This window comes from Pseudophryne corroboree, chromosome 11 (genome assembly GCF_028390025.1).
Source record: "Pseudophryne corroboree isolate aPseCor3 chromosome 11, aPseCor3.hap2, whole genome shotgun sequence".
Classification (NCBI taxonomy): domain Eukaryota; kingdom Metazoa; phylum Chordata; class Amphibia; order Anura; family Myobatrachidae; genus Pseudophryne; species Pseudophryne corroboree.
Window position 1 is genome coordinate 135,248,251 of NC_086454.1, and position 17,901 is coordinate 135,266,151.

The 17,901-nt window shown below is 47.2% G+C and overlaps 1 protein-coding gene across 2 annotated transcripts in view; it reads left to right on the forward strand.

Moving 5' to 3' along the window:
- Positions 1 to 17,901, forward strand: part of ATG2A (autophagy related 2A) — a 336,387-nt gene that overhangs the window by 94,565 nt on the left and 223,921 nt on the right. For both annotated transcript variants that reach the window (XM_063944836.1, XM_063944835.1), the window contains exons 12-14: positions 12,415 to 12,574; positions 13,298 to 13,381; positions 14,403 to 14,567. In XM_063944836.1, coding sequence (XP_063800906.1) covers positions 12,415 to 12,574; positions 13,298 to 13,381; positions 14,403 to 14,567 — 409 coding nt within the window. The remainder of the gene's footprint in view (positions 1 to 12,414; positions 12,575 to 13,297; positions 13,382 to 14,402; positions 14,568 to 17,901) is intronic.

Below are 17,901 nucleotides of genomic sequence, written 5' to 3' on the forward strand. Positions count from 1 at the left end.
CCCACGGAAACCCAGAAAACGACTCTGATTTGGAGGATTTTTTCACTTGCTGAACCGATGAACTTTGCTCACCGCAATGCATGAGGAGCTCACCACTTAAACATCAGGAGCAACATACCCTCTAGCGGTAAAGTTTCAACATTGGACTATTTGCTAACCTCCTAATTGCTTTTGCTGGACTCTAGTATTGGGGGAAACAACCTGGAACGGACTTCCTAGATTGAAAGCTATCCTAATATTCCTGGCTGATTGGGTAACCCTTATTTTATCAGTTGTACTAACTGCAATTTTTATCTTATTATTGGTGCATGCATTAAGGTGTAATCACCTTATTTTAGTGTATTAACTATTAATACATTTCTCTAACGTCCTTGAGGATGCTGGGACTCCGTAAGGACCATGGGGAATAGACGGGCTCCGCAGGAGATAGGACACTTTAAGAAAGCTTTGGACTCTGGGTGTGCACTGGCTCCTCCCTCTATGCCCCTCCTCCAGACCTCAGTTTTACACTGTGCCCAGAGCAAGATGGGTGCACTGCAGAGAGCTCTCCAGAGTTCTCTGCCTAGAAGCATTTTTGTTTGGATTTTTTTTTCTACCTTTTACTACTTTTTCACAGGGAGCACTGCTGGCAACAGGCTCCCTGCATCGAGGGACTGAGGAGAGAGGAGCAGACCTTCTTGTCAAAGATAGGCTCTGCTTCCTCGGCTACTGGACACCATTAGCACCAGAGGGGGTGAACGCAGGTTCTTACTGGGCGTCCACCCCCGGAGCCGCGCCGCCGTTCTCCTCACAGAGCTAGAAGTACAGAAGACAGAAGTCGTCAGGCGGCAGAAGCCTTCAGCTTCACTGAGGTAACGCACAGCACTGCAGCTGTGCGTCATTGCTCCCATACACCTCACATACTCCGGTCACTGTAAGGGTGCAGGGCGCAGGGGGGGGGGGCGCCCTGGGCAGCAATATAAACCTCTGCATGGCAAAAAGACTATATACATGTACAGGTGGGCTCTGTACATGTATATAAAAGTGCCCCTGCCATATTTTACTAAGTTTGAGCGGGACAGAAGCCCGCCGCCGAGGGGGCGGGGCTTCTCCCTCAGCACTCACCAGCGCCATTTTCTCTCCACAGCACTGCTGAGAGGAAGCTCCCCGGACTCTCCCCTGCTTACACACGGTGAAAGGGTGCTTAAAAGAGAGGGGGGGGGGGGGGGGGGGGGGGCACATAATTGGCGGTTTACATATTATACAGCGCTGCTGGGGAAAAACATTTTGTGTTGGTCTCCAGGGTTTTTGCGCTGGGGTGTGTGCTGGCATACTCTCTCTCTGTCTCTCCAAAGGGCCTTGACAGGGATACTGTCTTCAGGAAAGGAGTTCCCTGTGTGTGTGTGTGAAGTGTGTCGGTACGCGTGTGTCGACATGTTTGACGAGGAAGGCTCGCTTAATGTGGAGGGGGAGTGCTTGAATGTCAGGTCGCCGTCGGCAACGCCGACACCGGAATGGGTGGATATGCTGAATGTCTTGAATGCAAATGTCAATCTATTGCATAAAAGATTAGACAAGGCAGAAGCTAGGGATCAGTCAGGTAGCCAGTCCATGCCTGTCTCTGGGGCTCCAGGTCCTTCGGGGTCTCAGAAGCGCACCATATCCCAGATCGATGACACAGATACCGACACAGATACTGACTCTAGTGTCGACTATGAAGATGCAAAATTACAGCCAAAGGTGGCTAAGGGTATACGGTACATGATTATTGCCATTAAAGAGGTTTTGCATATTACTGAGGAACCCCCTGTCCCTGACACGAGGGTACACATGTATAAAGGGAAAAAGCCTGAAGTCACTTTTCCATCCTCATTTGAATTAAGTGACTTGTGCGAAAAGGCTTGGGAATCTCCGGATAGGAGACCACAAGTTCCCAAAAGAATTCTCATGGCGTATACTTTACCACAAACTGATAGGATTCGCTGGGAATCTTCGCCAAAAGTTGACAAGGCGCTGACACGTTTGTCCAAAAAGGTGGCACTGCCTTCTCAGGATACGGCTTTCCTCAAGGCACCTGCTGATCGCAGGCAGGAAATTACCTTAAAGCACATTTACAATCATTCCGGTACTATTGCTCGACCGGCTATGGCGTCGGCCTGGGTTTGTAGTGCGGTTGTGGCATGGGCAGATTCCTTATCTACGGAAATTGACACCTTAGATAGGGACGCCATTCAAATGACCATAGAGCATATCAGAGGTGCTGCCTTGTATATGAGGGATGCTCAGAGAGACATTTGTTTATTAAGCTCCAGAATAAATGCTATGTCTATGTCTGCTAGGCGGCTCTTGTGGACCTGACAGTGGACGGGAGATGCCGATTCAAAGCGGCATATGGAGTCCTTGCCTTACAAAGGGGTGGAGTTGTTTGGAGACGGCCTCTCGGATCTTGTCTCTACGGCTACGGCTGGTAAGTCAAATTTCTTACCTTATGTCCCCCCGCAGCATACAAAAAAGGCACCTCATTATCAAATGCAGTCCTTTCGTTCCAATAAAAACAAGAAGGTACGTGGGTCATCCTTTGTTGCCAGAGGGAAAGGCAGGGGAAAAAAGCTGCACACAGCTAGTTCCCAAGAGCAGATGTCCTCCCCTGCGTCTGCAAAGTCCACCGCATGACGCTGGGGCTTTCCGAGGGGAGGCAGATCTGGTGGGGGCTCGTCTTCGATTTTTCAGCCACGTCTGGGTTCACTCGCAGGTGGATCCCTGGGCATTAGAGATTGTTTCTCAGGGATACAGGCTGGAATTTGAAGACTTGCCTCCTCGCCGGTTTTTCAAATTGGCTCTGCCGGCTTCCCCGTCAGAGAGGGAGCTAGTGTTGGCAGCAATCCAAAAATTGTATATTCAACAGGTGATTGTCACAGTTCCTCATCTCCAGCAAGGAGATGGATATTACTCAACCCTGTTTGTGGTCCCGAAACCGGATGGTTCGGTCAGACCCATTTTAAACCTAAAATCTCTGAACCTGTACTTGAAGAGGTTCAAGTTCAAAATGGAATCACTCAGGGCGGTCATCGCCAGCCTGGAGGGGGGGGATTGGATGGTGTCCCTGGACATAAAGGATGCTTACCTTCATGTTCCGATATTCCCCCCGCATCAGGCGTTCCTGAGATTTGCAGTGCAGGACTGTCACTACAAATTTCAGACGTTGCCGTTTGGGCTTTCCACGGCCCCGAGAATTTTCACCAAGGTAATGGCGGAAATGATGGTGCTCCTGCGCAGGCAGGGGGTCACAATTATCCCATACTTGGACGATTTCCTCATAAAGGTGAGATCTCGGGAGAGGTTGCTGGACAGCGTATCTCTGTCCATGAAGACTTTGCAGATACATGGCTGGATTCTCAATATACCGAAGTCCCAGCTAGTCCCTACAACGCGTCTGACCTTTTTGGGGCTGATTCTAGACACAGACCAGAAAAAGGTTTTTCTTCCGATCGAAAAGGTTCAGGAACTCATAGCCATGGTCAGGAACCTATTAAAACCAGAAAAGGTTTCAGTGCATCATTGCACTCGGGTCCTGGGGAAGATGGTGGCTTCCTACGAGGCCATCCCTTTTCGGCAGGTTCCATGCGAGGACTTTTCAATGGGACCTCTTGGACAAGTGGTCCGGGTCCCATTTACAAATGCATCAAAGGATCACCCTGTCTCCCAGGACCAGGGTATCTCTCCTGTGGTGGCTGAACAGTGCTCACCTACTAGAAGGTCGCAGGTTCGGCATTCAGGACTGGGTCCTGGTGACCACGGACGCAAGCCTCCGAGGCTGGGGAGCAGTGACACTGGGAAGAAATTTCCAAGGTCTCTAGTCAAGCCTAGAGTCTTGTCTCCACATCAGCGTTCTGGAGTTGAGGGCCATATACAACGCCCTGCGTCAAGCGGAGGAATTGCTTCGGAGAAAACCGGTTCTGATTCAGGCAGACAATGTCACGGCAGTGGCTCATATAAACCGCCAAGTCGGAACAAGGAGCAGAATGGCCATGGACGAAGCGACCAGGATTCTACGCTGGGCGGAAGGCCATGTAAGAGCGCTGTCAGCGGTGTTCATCCCGGGGGTGGACAACTGGGAGGCGGACTTCCTCAGCAGGCACGACCTGCATCCAGGAGAGTTGGGACTTCATCAAGAAGTCTTCGCACAGATCACGGATCGTTGGGGACTGCCTCAAATCGGCATGATGGCATCCCGTCTCAACAAAAAGCTAAAGCGGTATTGCGCCAGGTCAAGGGACCCTCAGGCGGTAGCGGTAGACGCTCTGGTGACACCTTGGGTGTTCAGATCGGTCTATGTGTTTCCTCCTCTTCCTCTCATACCCAAGGTGTTGAGAATAATACAAAGAAGCAGGGTCAGAACAATACTCATTGTTCCGGATTGGCCACGGAGGACTTGGTATCCGGAGCTGCAAGAGTTGCTCGCAGGGGATCCGTGGCCTCTTCCTCTAAGGCAGGACCTGCTGCGGCAGGGGCCCTGTCTGTTCCAAGACTTACCGCGGCTGCGTTTGACGGCATGGCGGTTGAACGCCGGATCCTAGCGGAAAGAGGGATTCCGGAGGAAGTCATTCCTACCCTGATCAAGGCTAGGAAAGACGTGACGTTAAAACATTATCACCATATATGGCGGAAATATGTTTCATTTGGGCCGTCTACTTCACTTCCTTCAAACAGGAGTGACTTTGGGCCTAAAATTAGGGTCCATAAAGGTCCATATTTCGGCCTTATCCATTTTCTTTCAAAGAGAATTGGCCTCTATTCCGGAAGTACAGACCTTTGTGAAGGGAGTGCTGCATATTCAGCCTCCCTTTGTGCCTCCGGTGGCGCCTTGGGATCTTAGGGTGGTGTTACGTTTCCTCAAGTCACCTTGGTTTGAACCACTCAAAACTGTGGAGTTGAAATACCTCACGTGGAAAGTGGTCATGTTGTTGGCGTTAGCTTCGACAAGACGTGTTTCCGAATTGGCGGCTTTATCACATAAAAGCCCATACTTGGTTTTTCACGTGGATAGGGCAGAGTTGAGGACTCGCCCTCACTTTCTGCCAAAAGTGGTCTCATCTTTTCATGTGAACCAACCTATTGTCGTGCCTGTGGCTGCACGGGACTTGGAGGATTCCGAGTCCCTGGATGTAGTCAGGGCTTTGAATATTTATGTGACCAGAACGGCTAGAATCAGGAAGACTGAAGCTTTGTTCGTTCTGTATGCGGCCAACAAGGTTGGCGCTCCTGCTTCAAAGCAGACTATTGCTCGCTGGATCTGTAACACGATTCAGCAGGCGCATTCTACGGCAGGATTGCCGTTACCGAAATCAGTGAAGGTCCACTCCACTAGGAAAGTGGGCTCTTCATGGGCGGCTGCCCAAGGGGTCTCGGCATTACAGTTGTGCCGAGCAGCTACTTGGTCGGGGACAAACAACTTTGCAAAGTTCTATAAGTTTGATACCCTGGCTGAGGAGGACCTCCTGTTTGCTCAATCGGTGCTGCAGAGTCATCCGCACTCTCCCGCCCGTTTGGGAGCTTTGGTATAATCCCCATGGTCCTTACGGAGTCCCAGCATCCTCAAGGACGTTAGAGAAAATAAGATTTTACTTACCGGTAAATCTATTTCTCGTAGTCCGTAGAGGATGCTGGGCGCCCGTCCCAAGTGCGGACTTCTTCTGCAAGTTATTGCTTACATAAGGGTTATGTTATAGTTTTTCGGTGGAACCGTGGCTATGTTGTTGTTCATACTGTTAACTGGGTAAGTTTATCACAAGTTATACGGTGTGATTGGTGTGGCTGGTATGAATCTCGCCCTTAGATTTACAAAAATCCTTCCTCGTACTGTCCATCTCCTCTGGGCACAGTTTCCCTAACTGAGGTCTGGAGGAGGGGCATAGAGGGAGGAGCCAGTGCACACCCAGAGTCCAAAGCTTTCTTAAAGTGCCCTATCTCCTGCGGAGCCGGTCTATTCCCCACGGTCCTTATGGTGTCCCAGCATACGAGAAATAGATTTACCGGTAAGTAAAATCTTATTTTTCAAGTATTCATTATATCAGTATTGTCAACATATATCATTTTAGCGCAGCCTCTATCTTTCTTTTGCATTTGTTTATCTATGTGGGAGTGACTTCCTGTATTTATCTGAGGCTGCTGCTCGACATAGCATCTCAAACCTCAAGCGCCCGAGTACCTTTGGGTAACCATTCTTTTGCATGTTATTACAGTGCTATTTTTTGTATTTCATGTTATGTCTGCCATATTTTATTAGGAGTGTTTATTCTGTTTTTGTGCTGTATGTCATGTTTGTTCCCAGGTGGTGGCAACTATGTCACTACCCCCACTATTCTAGTCAACCCGCCACAATCATTGGTGTCTTCTGGTTCCCTTGTGGAACCAGTTATGTTTGTTCTACTGGTAAATTGCTACTCATGTCTGTTTGCGCTGTATTGCTTTCCTATGGTGGATTGTTTTCATTCCACTCTGATAAAATGCATATTGTGGTAGTTCAGGGGACTCGCATGCCCTGCCATCCATGCCTATATTCTGTGATTCCCACTACCAGATGGTTTACTTTGCCCATATTTTGTTCCCTCCTTGAAACTGAGTAAGACTTAAGTTGACAGGCTGAATCACAGATTTTACACTGAAGGCAATAGAGCAGGGGTGGTCAACCAGTCAGAGGCAAAGAGCCAGAAAAGATCTGTAGTCAAGAGCAAGAGCCACTATCATGCGCACGCCAAAGGTGCGCGTGCAAATATGAGGGCGTGGCCTAGTTGCCCCAATGCCACACCCCATTTTTGTGTGCACACCTTTCGGTATGACATTTGTAGCAGTATGACCTCATATCATAACCCCGCTCGTCATGTTGTACAGTGCCAGATACATATAATGCCCCAGTACAGTGCCACATACATATAAAAATGCCAAAAAATGGGTGCCTCCACAGTGCCAGATACATATATGCCCCCACAGTGCCAGACACACATGACCTCAGTGCCAGATACATATGTCCCCACAGTGCCAGCTATGCCCCACAGTGCCAGATACACATGTCCCCACAGTGCCAGATATGCCCCCAGTGCAGATACACATGTCCCCACAGTGCCTGCTATGCCCCAGTGCCAGATATGACCCCAGTGCAGATACAAATGTCCCCACAGTGCCAGGTATGCCCCCAGTGCAGATACACATGTCCCCACAGTGCCTGCTATGCCCCCAGTGCCAGATATGCCCCCAGTGCCAGATACACATGTCCCCACAGTGCCTGCTATGCCCCCAGTGCCTGCTATGCCCCAGTGCAAGATATGCCCCCAGTGCAGATACACATGTCCCCACAGTGCCTGCTATGCTCCCAGTGCCAGATATGCTATGCCCCCAGTGCCTGCTATGCCCCCAGTGCAGATACACATGTCCCCACAGTGCCTGCTATGCCCCCAGTGCCTGCTATGCCCCAGTACAGATATATATGTCTCCACAGTGCTCACCAGCCGCTCGCTCCCTTCCGTTCCGCTCCTTTCCCCTCAGCGCTCACCACGCTGCTGCTGCTTCTGCTCTCTACGGCGGCGTTGTCTCTCTTGAATTAGGCGCCGGTCCGTGAGCCAATCAAAGCTCGTGGTCCGGCAGCCAATCGGGAGCCTTAGCTGCCGGTCCGTGAGCTCTGAATGGCTCACGTGGCCGACTCCGAACTGAAGCAAGACAACGGTGTCGGAGAGGCGTGCGTGTGTCTGGGGCTGGGGGCAGCGGTGGCCAGGAGCCGGCCGAGCCGCATGCGGCGGATGAAAGAGCCGCATGCGGCTCGAGAGCCGCGGGTTGGCCACCGCTGCAATAGAGCTTCCCACCTCCTGGCGCAGACACTCAAGGGCAGAGTAGTTAGGTCTTCAGTAAGAGCCCTATATAATGCCTCTGGGGCTAAATTAAATTACTCATTGGGTATATCTAACATATTTGCAGAACTGTGCCGATCTTCTTATAATTTAAAGGATGACACCAGCACTTCCATGGGTTCCATTCCTCCGGAATGCTCAAGGCTCTATCCTGCGTTTGCTCAAAATTATAGACCTAGTTCTCTATTAAACACCAATATCAAATTGTATGCTAAAATGGCAGCAAATAGACTTAATCCATTATCTAAATGTAAATGTAATTTCATCATGGAAACTCTGAATTGTCGCTGCATCCTACTTCTCCTAACTCACCGCTGATGATGTGGTGAAGCTGGCACTTATATTCTACAAAAAGGCCTGTGTACCCCAGTCAGTTCGTGAGATGTTATGCCTTTTGTACCAAGCTATACTCCCTGTACTTAAAAAGGGTGATTTATTTAAGAATAATTGCTCCTAATATGCTAGGTAACTTCGCGTGGGATTGTTCAGTTTATGGGGTCAATCTAAATCAGAGTTGCAAAACCTACACATTATGGAAGCTCAAACTCGTACAAAAGTGCCCGATAGGGCTGCAAGTACTTTTGAACGAATTTGGGCTGATATCGTGTTGCGAGGTGGTGAGTTCAGTTGTTAGTTCTGAACAGCCGCAGAAACTAGTAACGCACATAATTGCATTGAACCTTATGTATGATTTATCTTTTGCATGACTTGTTATTCTGAGTCTTTGCACTTTCTAAATAAATAAACAATGATGTTGATTTTTAAAGGTGATAGCTTGGGACTTTAACACCCAGGGCTATTCAATTAGAGTCCGTTTTTCTCACCCGTTAAATTGACTGTTAACGTGCACTAAAACATAGAATCTGGGATAAGTTCCCGGACCTATTTAGTAACTGGTTCATGGCACCTGAAAACAAGCTATTTCGGAAAAAATTCTTGTCTGCAACCCGCGGGATGCCTTCAGGGCTAATAGTCCCGGGGGATCAATTGTCCCGCTCTAAATTACCACGGTTAATTGAATTTCCCCTATGTAGGCAAACATAGTAATTTGAGGGGGAATAAAAGGAGGAGCAGGTTTTTGGTGTGTCTCACCACAGACTCGCTGATTTTTGTACGCAGCCCTATTGGGTCAAGAGTTACCGTAAGTGCGGTATATTTAGTCGCCTAATTGAATTAGGAACATGAAATTTGTTTTATATTGAGGTGTATGTTGACTGTTAAGTTTTAGATTCACATACTGACTACAACATGTAAAGGCCTAACCCCTTGCACTTTGACCTTGTCTACACATGATTATAAAATATGATATCCGCTGTGTGTCTATTGTTAACATTTTAATGGCATCATTGGCTACAGACTGTTCTATCCTCACCTCCTTCCTGCCTGTCCATGTGTTCTGTTTTGAAGAATGGTCACATTAGCTACTGTTAGAAATTAGATAATGTCAGTCCAAAATACTGTAGTTCTGTCACTCAGTGTTTACACAATGCAGGCTGCATAAAGTTCCTTTATTTAGGTTAAAACACTCATCTTCCTTTACAGTCGTAACTGTGCCACATTCTGCTCAGAAGACTGAGGGTAAAAAAAAGACTGCTTTATACTTGTGTCCTTTTAAATTAACTTAAAAGCATCTACATGTACAGTATGGCAGGCCTTTCCCACCTGCAGTGTAAAACTCAGCAATGTTTTACATTAAAGACACCAGTTATCAAATACTGGAAGTATAAAAGAGTCTACACACGCTGCCTATATGGTAAAAGACTACTGTGACAAGGATAATGAGTTCCCACTTTTTTGCTGACGTTCTGCTGTGGTCCAGGGATGCTATCCTAGCCTTAAATAGCCCTGTCACTAGCTGTAATACACCAGTTACTGTCATGCAATAGAACATTTTTTTAGGTAGAGTACTCCCTGCTAAAGAGAGATAGCAGAGGAAGTTACCAGTGCTGTATGCTGTATAGATGACTCGCCAATAAGAAAGAAATCGCACCGTGAGTTAATAAAAATATCTAAATATATATAATGTTTGTCACCAATAATGGACTATAGATAAAACATACAATATTTCAAATAGTGGTATTACGTGTAATATAAGGTGTACAAACCAAGTTTGTCTGGGGAGGATGGCTGCAGGCTGGCAGCCAACAGGTAAATCCTTCACTACAGCTGTTCTTTTGTCCACTCCACAGTGACTGGCTTTACTAAAGTACCAGTAATCTTTTCTCTGACAAGTCTACTGCTCATCCTGCAGGACTGCTCGTGGCTTTTGACACAGTTGACCACTGTCCCCTCCTGTACACCTTTCACTCTATAGCCCTTCATGACACCATCCCCTCCTAATTTCCACCTACCTTTACAACCATGCCTTCTGTGTTTTCTTCCTCTGTCTCCTTCTTACCTGCCCTCTCTTTACCCATCAAGAATCACAGAAGTGTCCGTCCTCTGTTGTTTTCTTGCTGTACCTCTGTGAACTCATCAGATCTTTCGGCCTCCAGTACCACCTCTACGGCACCAAATTTTACCTCTACTTTCGTCACCCTCCCCTCGCTACCTCCTTTACATGTCCAGCTGTTTCTCTGCTTTTTACTCAAGGATGTCTCTGCAAACACAGAATTTCTCAAACTCGTAATTTCCAAACAAAACTCTTTTCTAGAGTCCCTACAACCTTACCGCTCCCTCATTTTCCACTTTCCATCCCTCACCCAAACTTGCTGCTTCCACCTTTTTAACAACTCCAGGATTAGACTCTGTCCTACCCTTGGTGACGCCTAAGCTCTTATCTACTCTCTCATTATCTCATACCTTGAATATATTGCACCCTTCCCTAGTCTGTCCTGCCTCTCGTATACTTTAATCAATCTACTCTATTCTTTGACTCTTATCTTTGCCAATCCCTATACTGGATCCATTCCATCTACAGAATCCACTTAAAATTGCTTACTGTAACTTGAGCCCTTAGACTATCCCCCCCCCATACATCTCCAACGTAATTTCCCTGTTGCCTTCTATGCTCTGCCAATGTCCACTGCTGGATCTGCTTGCCAATAACCAATTCACACCAATCTCCAAGACTTTTCCTTAGTTATTGAACATGTTCAAACAGAGTATCCACCAGCCTCTAATGCTTAAAACATCCTTAAAATAAAAATGTGTCTGTTCTTCAAAGTGTACGGGCACCTTCTAACGGGTTCACTATGGTATGCCGGTGGTCGGGCTCCCAGCGACCAGCATACCGGCGCCGGGAGCCCGACCGCCGGCTTACCGACAGTGTGGCGAGCGCAAATGAGCCCCTTGCGGGCTCGCTGCGCGCGCCACGCTATTTTATTCTCCCTCCAGGGGGGTCGTGGACCCCCACGAGGGAGAATAAGTGTCGGTATGCCGGCTGTCGGGATCCCGGGGCCGGTATACTGTGCGCCGGGATCCCGACAGCCAGCATACTGAAGACCACCCCTTCTGGGTTCACTATGGTATGCCGGCGGTCAGCCGGCATACTGAAGACCACCCCTTCTAACTGTACTACACTGGCCCATAATTCCTGCACCTAGTATTCCTGGCACACATGTAAAACCCTGTGTCAGACTGCAACCCCCTCCTCTTTAGATTGTAAATTCTCACAATCAAGGTCTCTATTCCTGTTTTACTACCCCCTTTTTGTTTACCTGTGCACCCTCCTGTAGGCTCTTTTGTTACCTTTACCATATGTTATACATAGTGTGTTTGGGTTATGCTACAGGTTTTAGGTAATCTTATTCTGTTTGCCTCCAGTTTGTCCTTCATTTTTAAATGTTCTGACCCCATTTATATGGAGCCTTTTAGTAGATGATAATTTGTATCTGTGTTTAAAACACTGAACCAATAGATTATACTGTGAGTCTAATACCCAAGGGGGATCCACTCAGGATCCCGGCGTTTGGGATCCGGCAGTCGGAATTCCAACGCCGGATTCCTGAGACACTGCTCGGAATACTGACGACTGGATCCTGAACAAAGGTCTGTCTGCACATCTGAGAGGTAAGCCCTGGGAGGGGGAGGTTAGGTTTAGGCTGTGGGGGGGAAGGTTATGGTAAGGCTGCTGGGAGGGAGGGTAAGGCTTAGGCTGCGGGGTGGGAGGGTTAGGTTTAGGCTGCGGGGGGAGGGTTAGGGTTAGGCACCACCAGGCAGGGTTACGGTTAGGCTGTGGGGGGGGGGGGGGGGGGAATGGTAAGGGTCAGGCTGTCATTAAGGAGGGTTAGGGATTAGGAGTAGCATACTTACCTAGTAGGTGTCCGGATCCTGAGCGTATTCTGACTGCCGGCATCCCAAGCGTGGGGATCGCGATGTTATCCCATCTAATAATAAATAAATATCCTCCCCAAATTGATACATAAATTGCTAAGCGATTTTCCAAACTCAGGAACCAGATGGAATATATTGTACATACATAATGTGCTTCATAATTGTTGATGCAATATTTAATAAAGTTGCATTATGGTGCAGTCAGACGTGTTTCTGTCAGCTCATTCACCATCAAGTAAACCTGTCTTTTACTCTGCAGGGCCACAGCACTAGCAGTTCAGATAGTCTATGAGCAGAAAACTGGTAAAGGGGCACAGCAAAGCAGCGTTGACCTCAGTTGTGGAATGTTGGAGATTTTGGAATGTCTCTGGCAAGTGGACCAGCCTTTCAGAAAAAGTAAAAATCCAGACTATACAGAGGTACATGTAAACGTTTTCTAGATTGCAGATTGTGCGGATTTAGTATCTGATGTTCAGCGTATGACACTTGAAAAGCATTTGATGTTAAGTTTGAAAATTGCATACCAGAAAGATCAGTGTGCATGATAGTATCCAATAAGCATTGTCTACAGGTCTGCAAAGTTATTGGAGGAGGAGTGTTAAAAAGGTATTCTCTAACCATGTACAAATGTGGTTTGGATGCTATGTGTTTATATGTGCAGGGTTGATGTTGTTTAGGACTGCTTTCTGCATAAATGCCCTTACAGTAACTTGTGTGCCATCAATGTTTGTATTTTGTATGGTATGATTTCATAAAGGCTGTGTGCCCCGATTTGGATATGACCAGACCCATGGTGTGCGGTTAGCTGTCTTTGCGCTCATTTAGTAAATGTGTAAAATACAGTACATGTTGGTGTGCTTTATTGCGTATACAGTTATGTTTGTATATGTACCTCTTGTGGACTATGGAACTTTTTGAACTGACAAGTAATCAGTGATGTTTTTGCATTTACTTAGTGAGCTCCAAAGTATTGTCATTGAGGTTTATAGTTAGAACACGTTATAAGAGGTAGTTAGCTGGGCATTATAGGAAATGCGATTAAGGCAGCTGGCGTGTCACCAAATAACTAAGTTATACTGTAGCCACATTAGTCCAGGGAACTATTTGCAATATCTGATTGTACTGCCTTTATTATATTCCAGCTCATGATATTCAATAGCCCTGCTTCCTCTTCTCGTCCCTGTGCCCAAGTACACTACAAGCGGATTCACAGGACACCGTCCAGAGTGAGTGTCATTTCATTTGTCTCTATTGGCTCAATCTTCTCTTCCCTTTCTTGGCCTTATTTGTGTGTATGTTCAGTCACTCATAACTCGAGATACGGCCAATTCCACAATAGTAGTATTTGTGCTTTAGATGAAGCCCGGCTTATAAGGGCGTATACTTGGTAACCAGAATGTAATGTCACTATTAGTAATAAATGGTAAAGTAGCATTGCCCTATTTGTTGTACATTATAATAATGTAAGTAAGTGTGATATACACAAAATAATATCTTCGTAGATATTCCTCAATGCGAAGGTTGCATTTTCTTTATGGAATGTAATTAAGTACAAACAACCGCACATACTTTATCCTTTGTTTGCAGTTTTAAAAATATAATGGGGAATTGCTTTTCTGCAGCAGTCCAAATGGAAATGCAGATAACTATTTTGAATAGACTTCTCTAACTTGATGTAATAGAGATGCTACAATACTTAATGAATACAGCAAATAGTCATTTAGAAGCCGCCAGGTAGAGCTACAGGTGTCATCATTGTGTATCTTTACACTAGGTCTCCTAGCATAATGTACACATCCTTGGGATACATACAGGACTCTCACGTGAACATACTCTTTCTGTACTCAGATTTACATTTGCTTGCCCAGGTTACACCCCGTCCGGCATTATGGGACACACGGCTAATATATGCACAAATCCTGATACGTATGCAGATTGGTACAAAAGCACAGTACAGGAATATGTATATTTACTCTGCAGAATCTGACGTACACCCAGCGTCAGAGCAGGCCCTTTATGTCTTTCTTCTTTCTTTCATTTTTTGTTGTCCTACAGTTTGTATTCCACCTTTACAGGTATTTCTCAGTTTCCTATTGCTGTCTTTATGATCCATCTTTAACCTTTAATCTTCAATGAGCTTTCACTGTATACTAAGTGCTCGCTCCTAGCACTGCTGTCCTGTTTACTCCCATGGTGGTTTTTCACATTTTGCTCCTCTCACATCTGCTTCCCCTATCTCGCTCTCAGAGCAGCCGTAAGAAGCAGGCGGTAAAAGTCAGTGCAGAAGTCAGAGTGGAGCTGGAAGACTTTAAGACTGATTTAGACCTAGGTCTTATCGATCGGCTGGGTTCACTGTTCCAGGATGGAGCCAAAAAAGTTGCAAGTCCTACCGGGCACTTTGATTTGCACCTGGTATGAATACGCTTATCTTAAACTCTAACTGGGGAATAATGACATGGGTTGTTTTGTGCTCTCTTGATACTATATTCACTTGTCTTCCTAATAGTTCACCATTTGTAATGTCTGGCTTGTCACAGTTGGCACAACACAACCTCTAAGGGTCTATTTATAGGTTAAGCATTTACTTAAAGCAGTTATTTGTTTAATAATATTGAATATTCCCTTAGAATGTTGAAAATTGCTGTCATAAGGGAATATATTTGCTTGCTGTGGCTGTTTAGTTTTGATTTCAACAGTCAGCCTTAATAAATCCCACTGTCTTGTGTTGTTTCTCCCTGGACTGTAAAACAATGTAAGGCTTTGTTTGGATGAATGCTGTAATGGTGATAACACTGAATGTATTTTTGTCAGTGGAGTTTATTTCTCTGACGTCCTAGTGGATGCTGGGAACTCCGTAAGGACCATGGGGAATAGCGGGCTCCGAAGGAGGCTGGGCACTCTAGAAAGATTTATGACTACCTGGTGTGCACTGGCTCCTCCCACTATGACCCTCCTCCAAGCCTCAGTTAGATTTTGTGCCCGGCCGAGGTTGGATGCACACTAGGGGCTCTCCTGAGCCCTTAGAAAGAAAGTATAGATTTAGGTTTTTTATTTTCAGTGAGACCTGCTGGCAACAGGCTCACTGCAGCGAGGGACTAAGGGGAGAAGAAGCGAACTCGCCTGCTTGCAGCCGGATTGGGCTTCTTAGGCTACTGGACACCATTAGCTCCAGAGGGATCGACCGCAGGCCCAGTCCTTGGTGTTCGGTCCCGGAGCCGCGCCGCCGTCCCCCTTACAGAGCCAGAAGCAAGAAGAGGTCCGGAAAAATCGGCGGCAGAAGACATCAGTCTTCTCCAAGGTAGCGCACAGCACTGCAGCTGTGCGCCATTGCTCCTCACACACACTTCACACTCCGGTCACTGAGGGTGCAGGGCGCTGGGGGGGGGAGGCGCCCTGAGAAGCAATTATAACACCTTGGCTGGCAAAAATACCACAATATATAGCCCTAGAGGCTATATATGTGGAAAATACCCCTGCCAGAATCCAGAAAAAAGCGGGAGAATAGGCCGCGGAAAAGGGGCGGAGCTATCTCCTGCAGCACACTGGCGCCATTTCTCCTTCACAGGATCCGCTGGAAGGAAGCTCCCTGGCTCTCCCCTGCAGTCTACACTACAGAAAAGGGTAAAAAAAGAGAGGGGTGGCACAAAATTTAGGTGCTGTATAAATTATATGGAAAAAGCAGCTATAGGGGACATAACTCAGTTAGTCCCTGCATTATATAGCGCTCTGGTGTGTGCTGGCATACTCTCACTCTGTCCCCCCAAAGGGCTTTTGTGGGTCCTGTCCTCTGTTGGAGCATTCCCTGTGTGTGTGCGGTGTGTCGGTACGGCTGTGTCGACATGTTTGATGAGGATAATGATGTGGAGACGGAGCAGATGCCTTTAGAAGGGATGTCACCCCCTGCGGGGCAGACACCTGAGTGGTTGAGCTTATGGAAGGAAATGAGTGCACGTATAGACTCCTTACATAAGAAATTTGACGACATGCCAAATGTGGGACAGCCGACTTCTCAGCTCGTGCCAGTCCATGCGTCGCACGGGTCTTCAGGGGCTCTAAAACGCCCGCTACCTCAGACCGCAGACCCAGATGTCGACACGGATACTGACACCAGTGTCGACGACGATGAGTCTAACCTGATGCCCACTAAGGCCATTCACTGCATGATTGAGGCAATGAAAGAGGTGTTACACATTTCTGATATAAATACAGGTACCACTAAAAAGGGTATTATGTTTGGAGAGAAAAAACTACCCGTAGTTTTTCCCCCATCAGATGAATTAAATGAAGTGTGTGAAGAAGCGTGGGCTTTCCCTGATAAAAAATTGGTAATTCCTAAGAAGGTACTAATGGCGTTCCCTTTCCCGCTAGAGGATAGGTCACGTTGGGAAACACCTCCTAGGGTGGATAAAGCGCTCACACGTTTGTCTAAAAAGGTGGCACTACCGTCTCCGGATACGGCCGCCCTCAAGGAACCTGCTGATAGAAAGCAGGAGGCGATCCTGAAGTCTGTATATACACACTCAGGCATTATACTTAGGCCAGCTATTGCGTCAGCTTGGATGTGCAGTGCTGCCGCTGCGTGGTCAGATAAACTGTCAGAAAATATTGACACATTAGACAGAGACACGATCCTGTTAACCATAGACCATATAAAAGACTCAGTCTTATATATGAGAGATGCACAGAGGGAAATCTGACGACTGGCATCTAAAGTTAGTGCATTGTCCATTTCTGCTAGGAGAGGCTTATGGTCTCGCCAGTGGACAGGAGATGCAGATTCTAAAAGGCACATGGAAGTGTTGCCATATAAAGGTGAGGAATTATTTGGGGATGGTCTCTCGGACCTAGTTTCCACAGCAACGTCTGGGAAGTCAGCATTTTTACCCCATGTCCCCTCACAGCCTAAGAAGGCGCCGTTTTATCAGGTTCAGTCCTTTCGGACCCAGAGAAACAGGCGTGGAAAAGGCGGGTCTTTTCTATCCAGAGGCAGAGGTAGGGGAAAAAGGCTGCAACAAACAGCAGGTTCCCAGGAGCAAAAGTCCTCTCCCGCTTCTTCTGCCAAGTCCGCCGCATGACGGTGGGGCTCCACAGGCGGAGCCTGGTACGGTGGGGGCCCGTCTCAAGAATTTCAGCAATCAGTGGGCTCGCTCACAGGTGGATCCCTGGATCCTTCAAATAGTATCTCAGGGGTACAAACTGGAATTCGAGGCGTCTCCACCCCACCGGTTCCTAAAATCTGCCTTGCCGATTGCTCCCTCAGACAGGGAGGCGGTGCTAGCGGCAATTCACAAGCTTTATTCCCAGCAGGTGATAATCAAGGTACACCTACTTCAACAAGGCCGGGGTTACTATTCCACACTATTTGTGGTACCGAAACCGGACGGTTCGGTGAGACCCATTTTAAATTTGAAATCCTTGAACACATACATAAAAAAATTCAAGTTCAAGATGGAATCGCTCAGGGCGGTTATTGCGAGCCTGGAAGAGGGGGATTACATGGTATCCCTGGACATCAAGGATGCTTACTTGCATGTCCCCATTTACCATCCTCACCAGGAGTACCTCAGATTTGTGGTACAGGATTGCCATTACCAATTCCAGACGCTGCCGTTTGGACTGTCCACGGCACCGAGGGTATTTACCAAGGTGATGGCGGAAATGATGATACTCCTTCGAAAAAAGGGAGTTTTAATTATCCCGTACTTGGACGATCTCCTAATAAAAGCGAGGTCCAAGGAACAGTTGT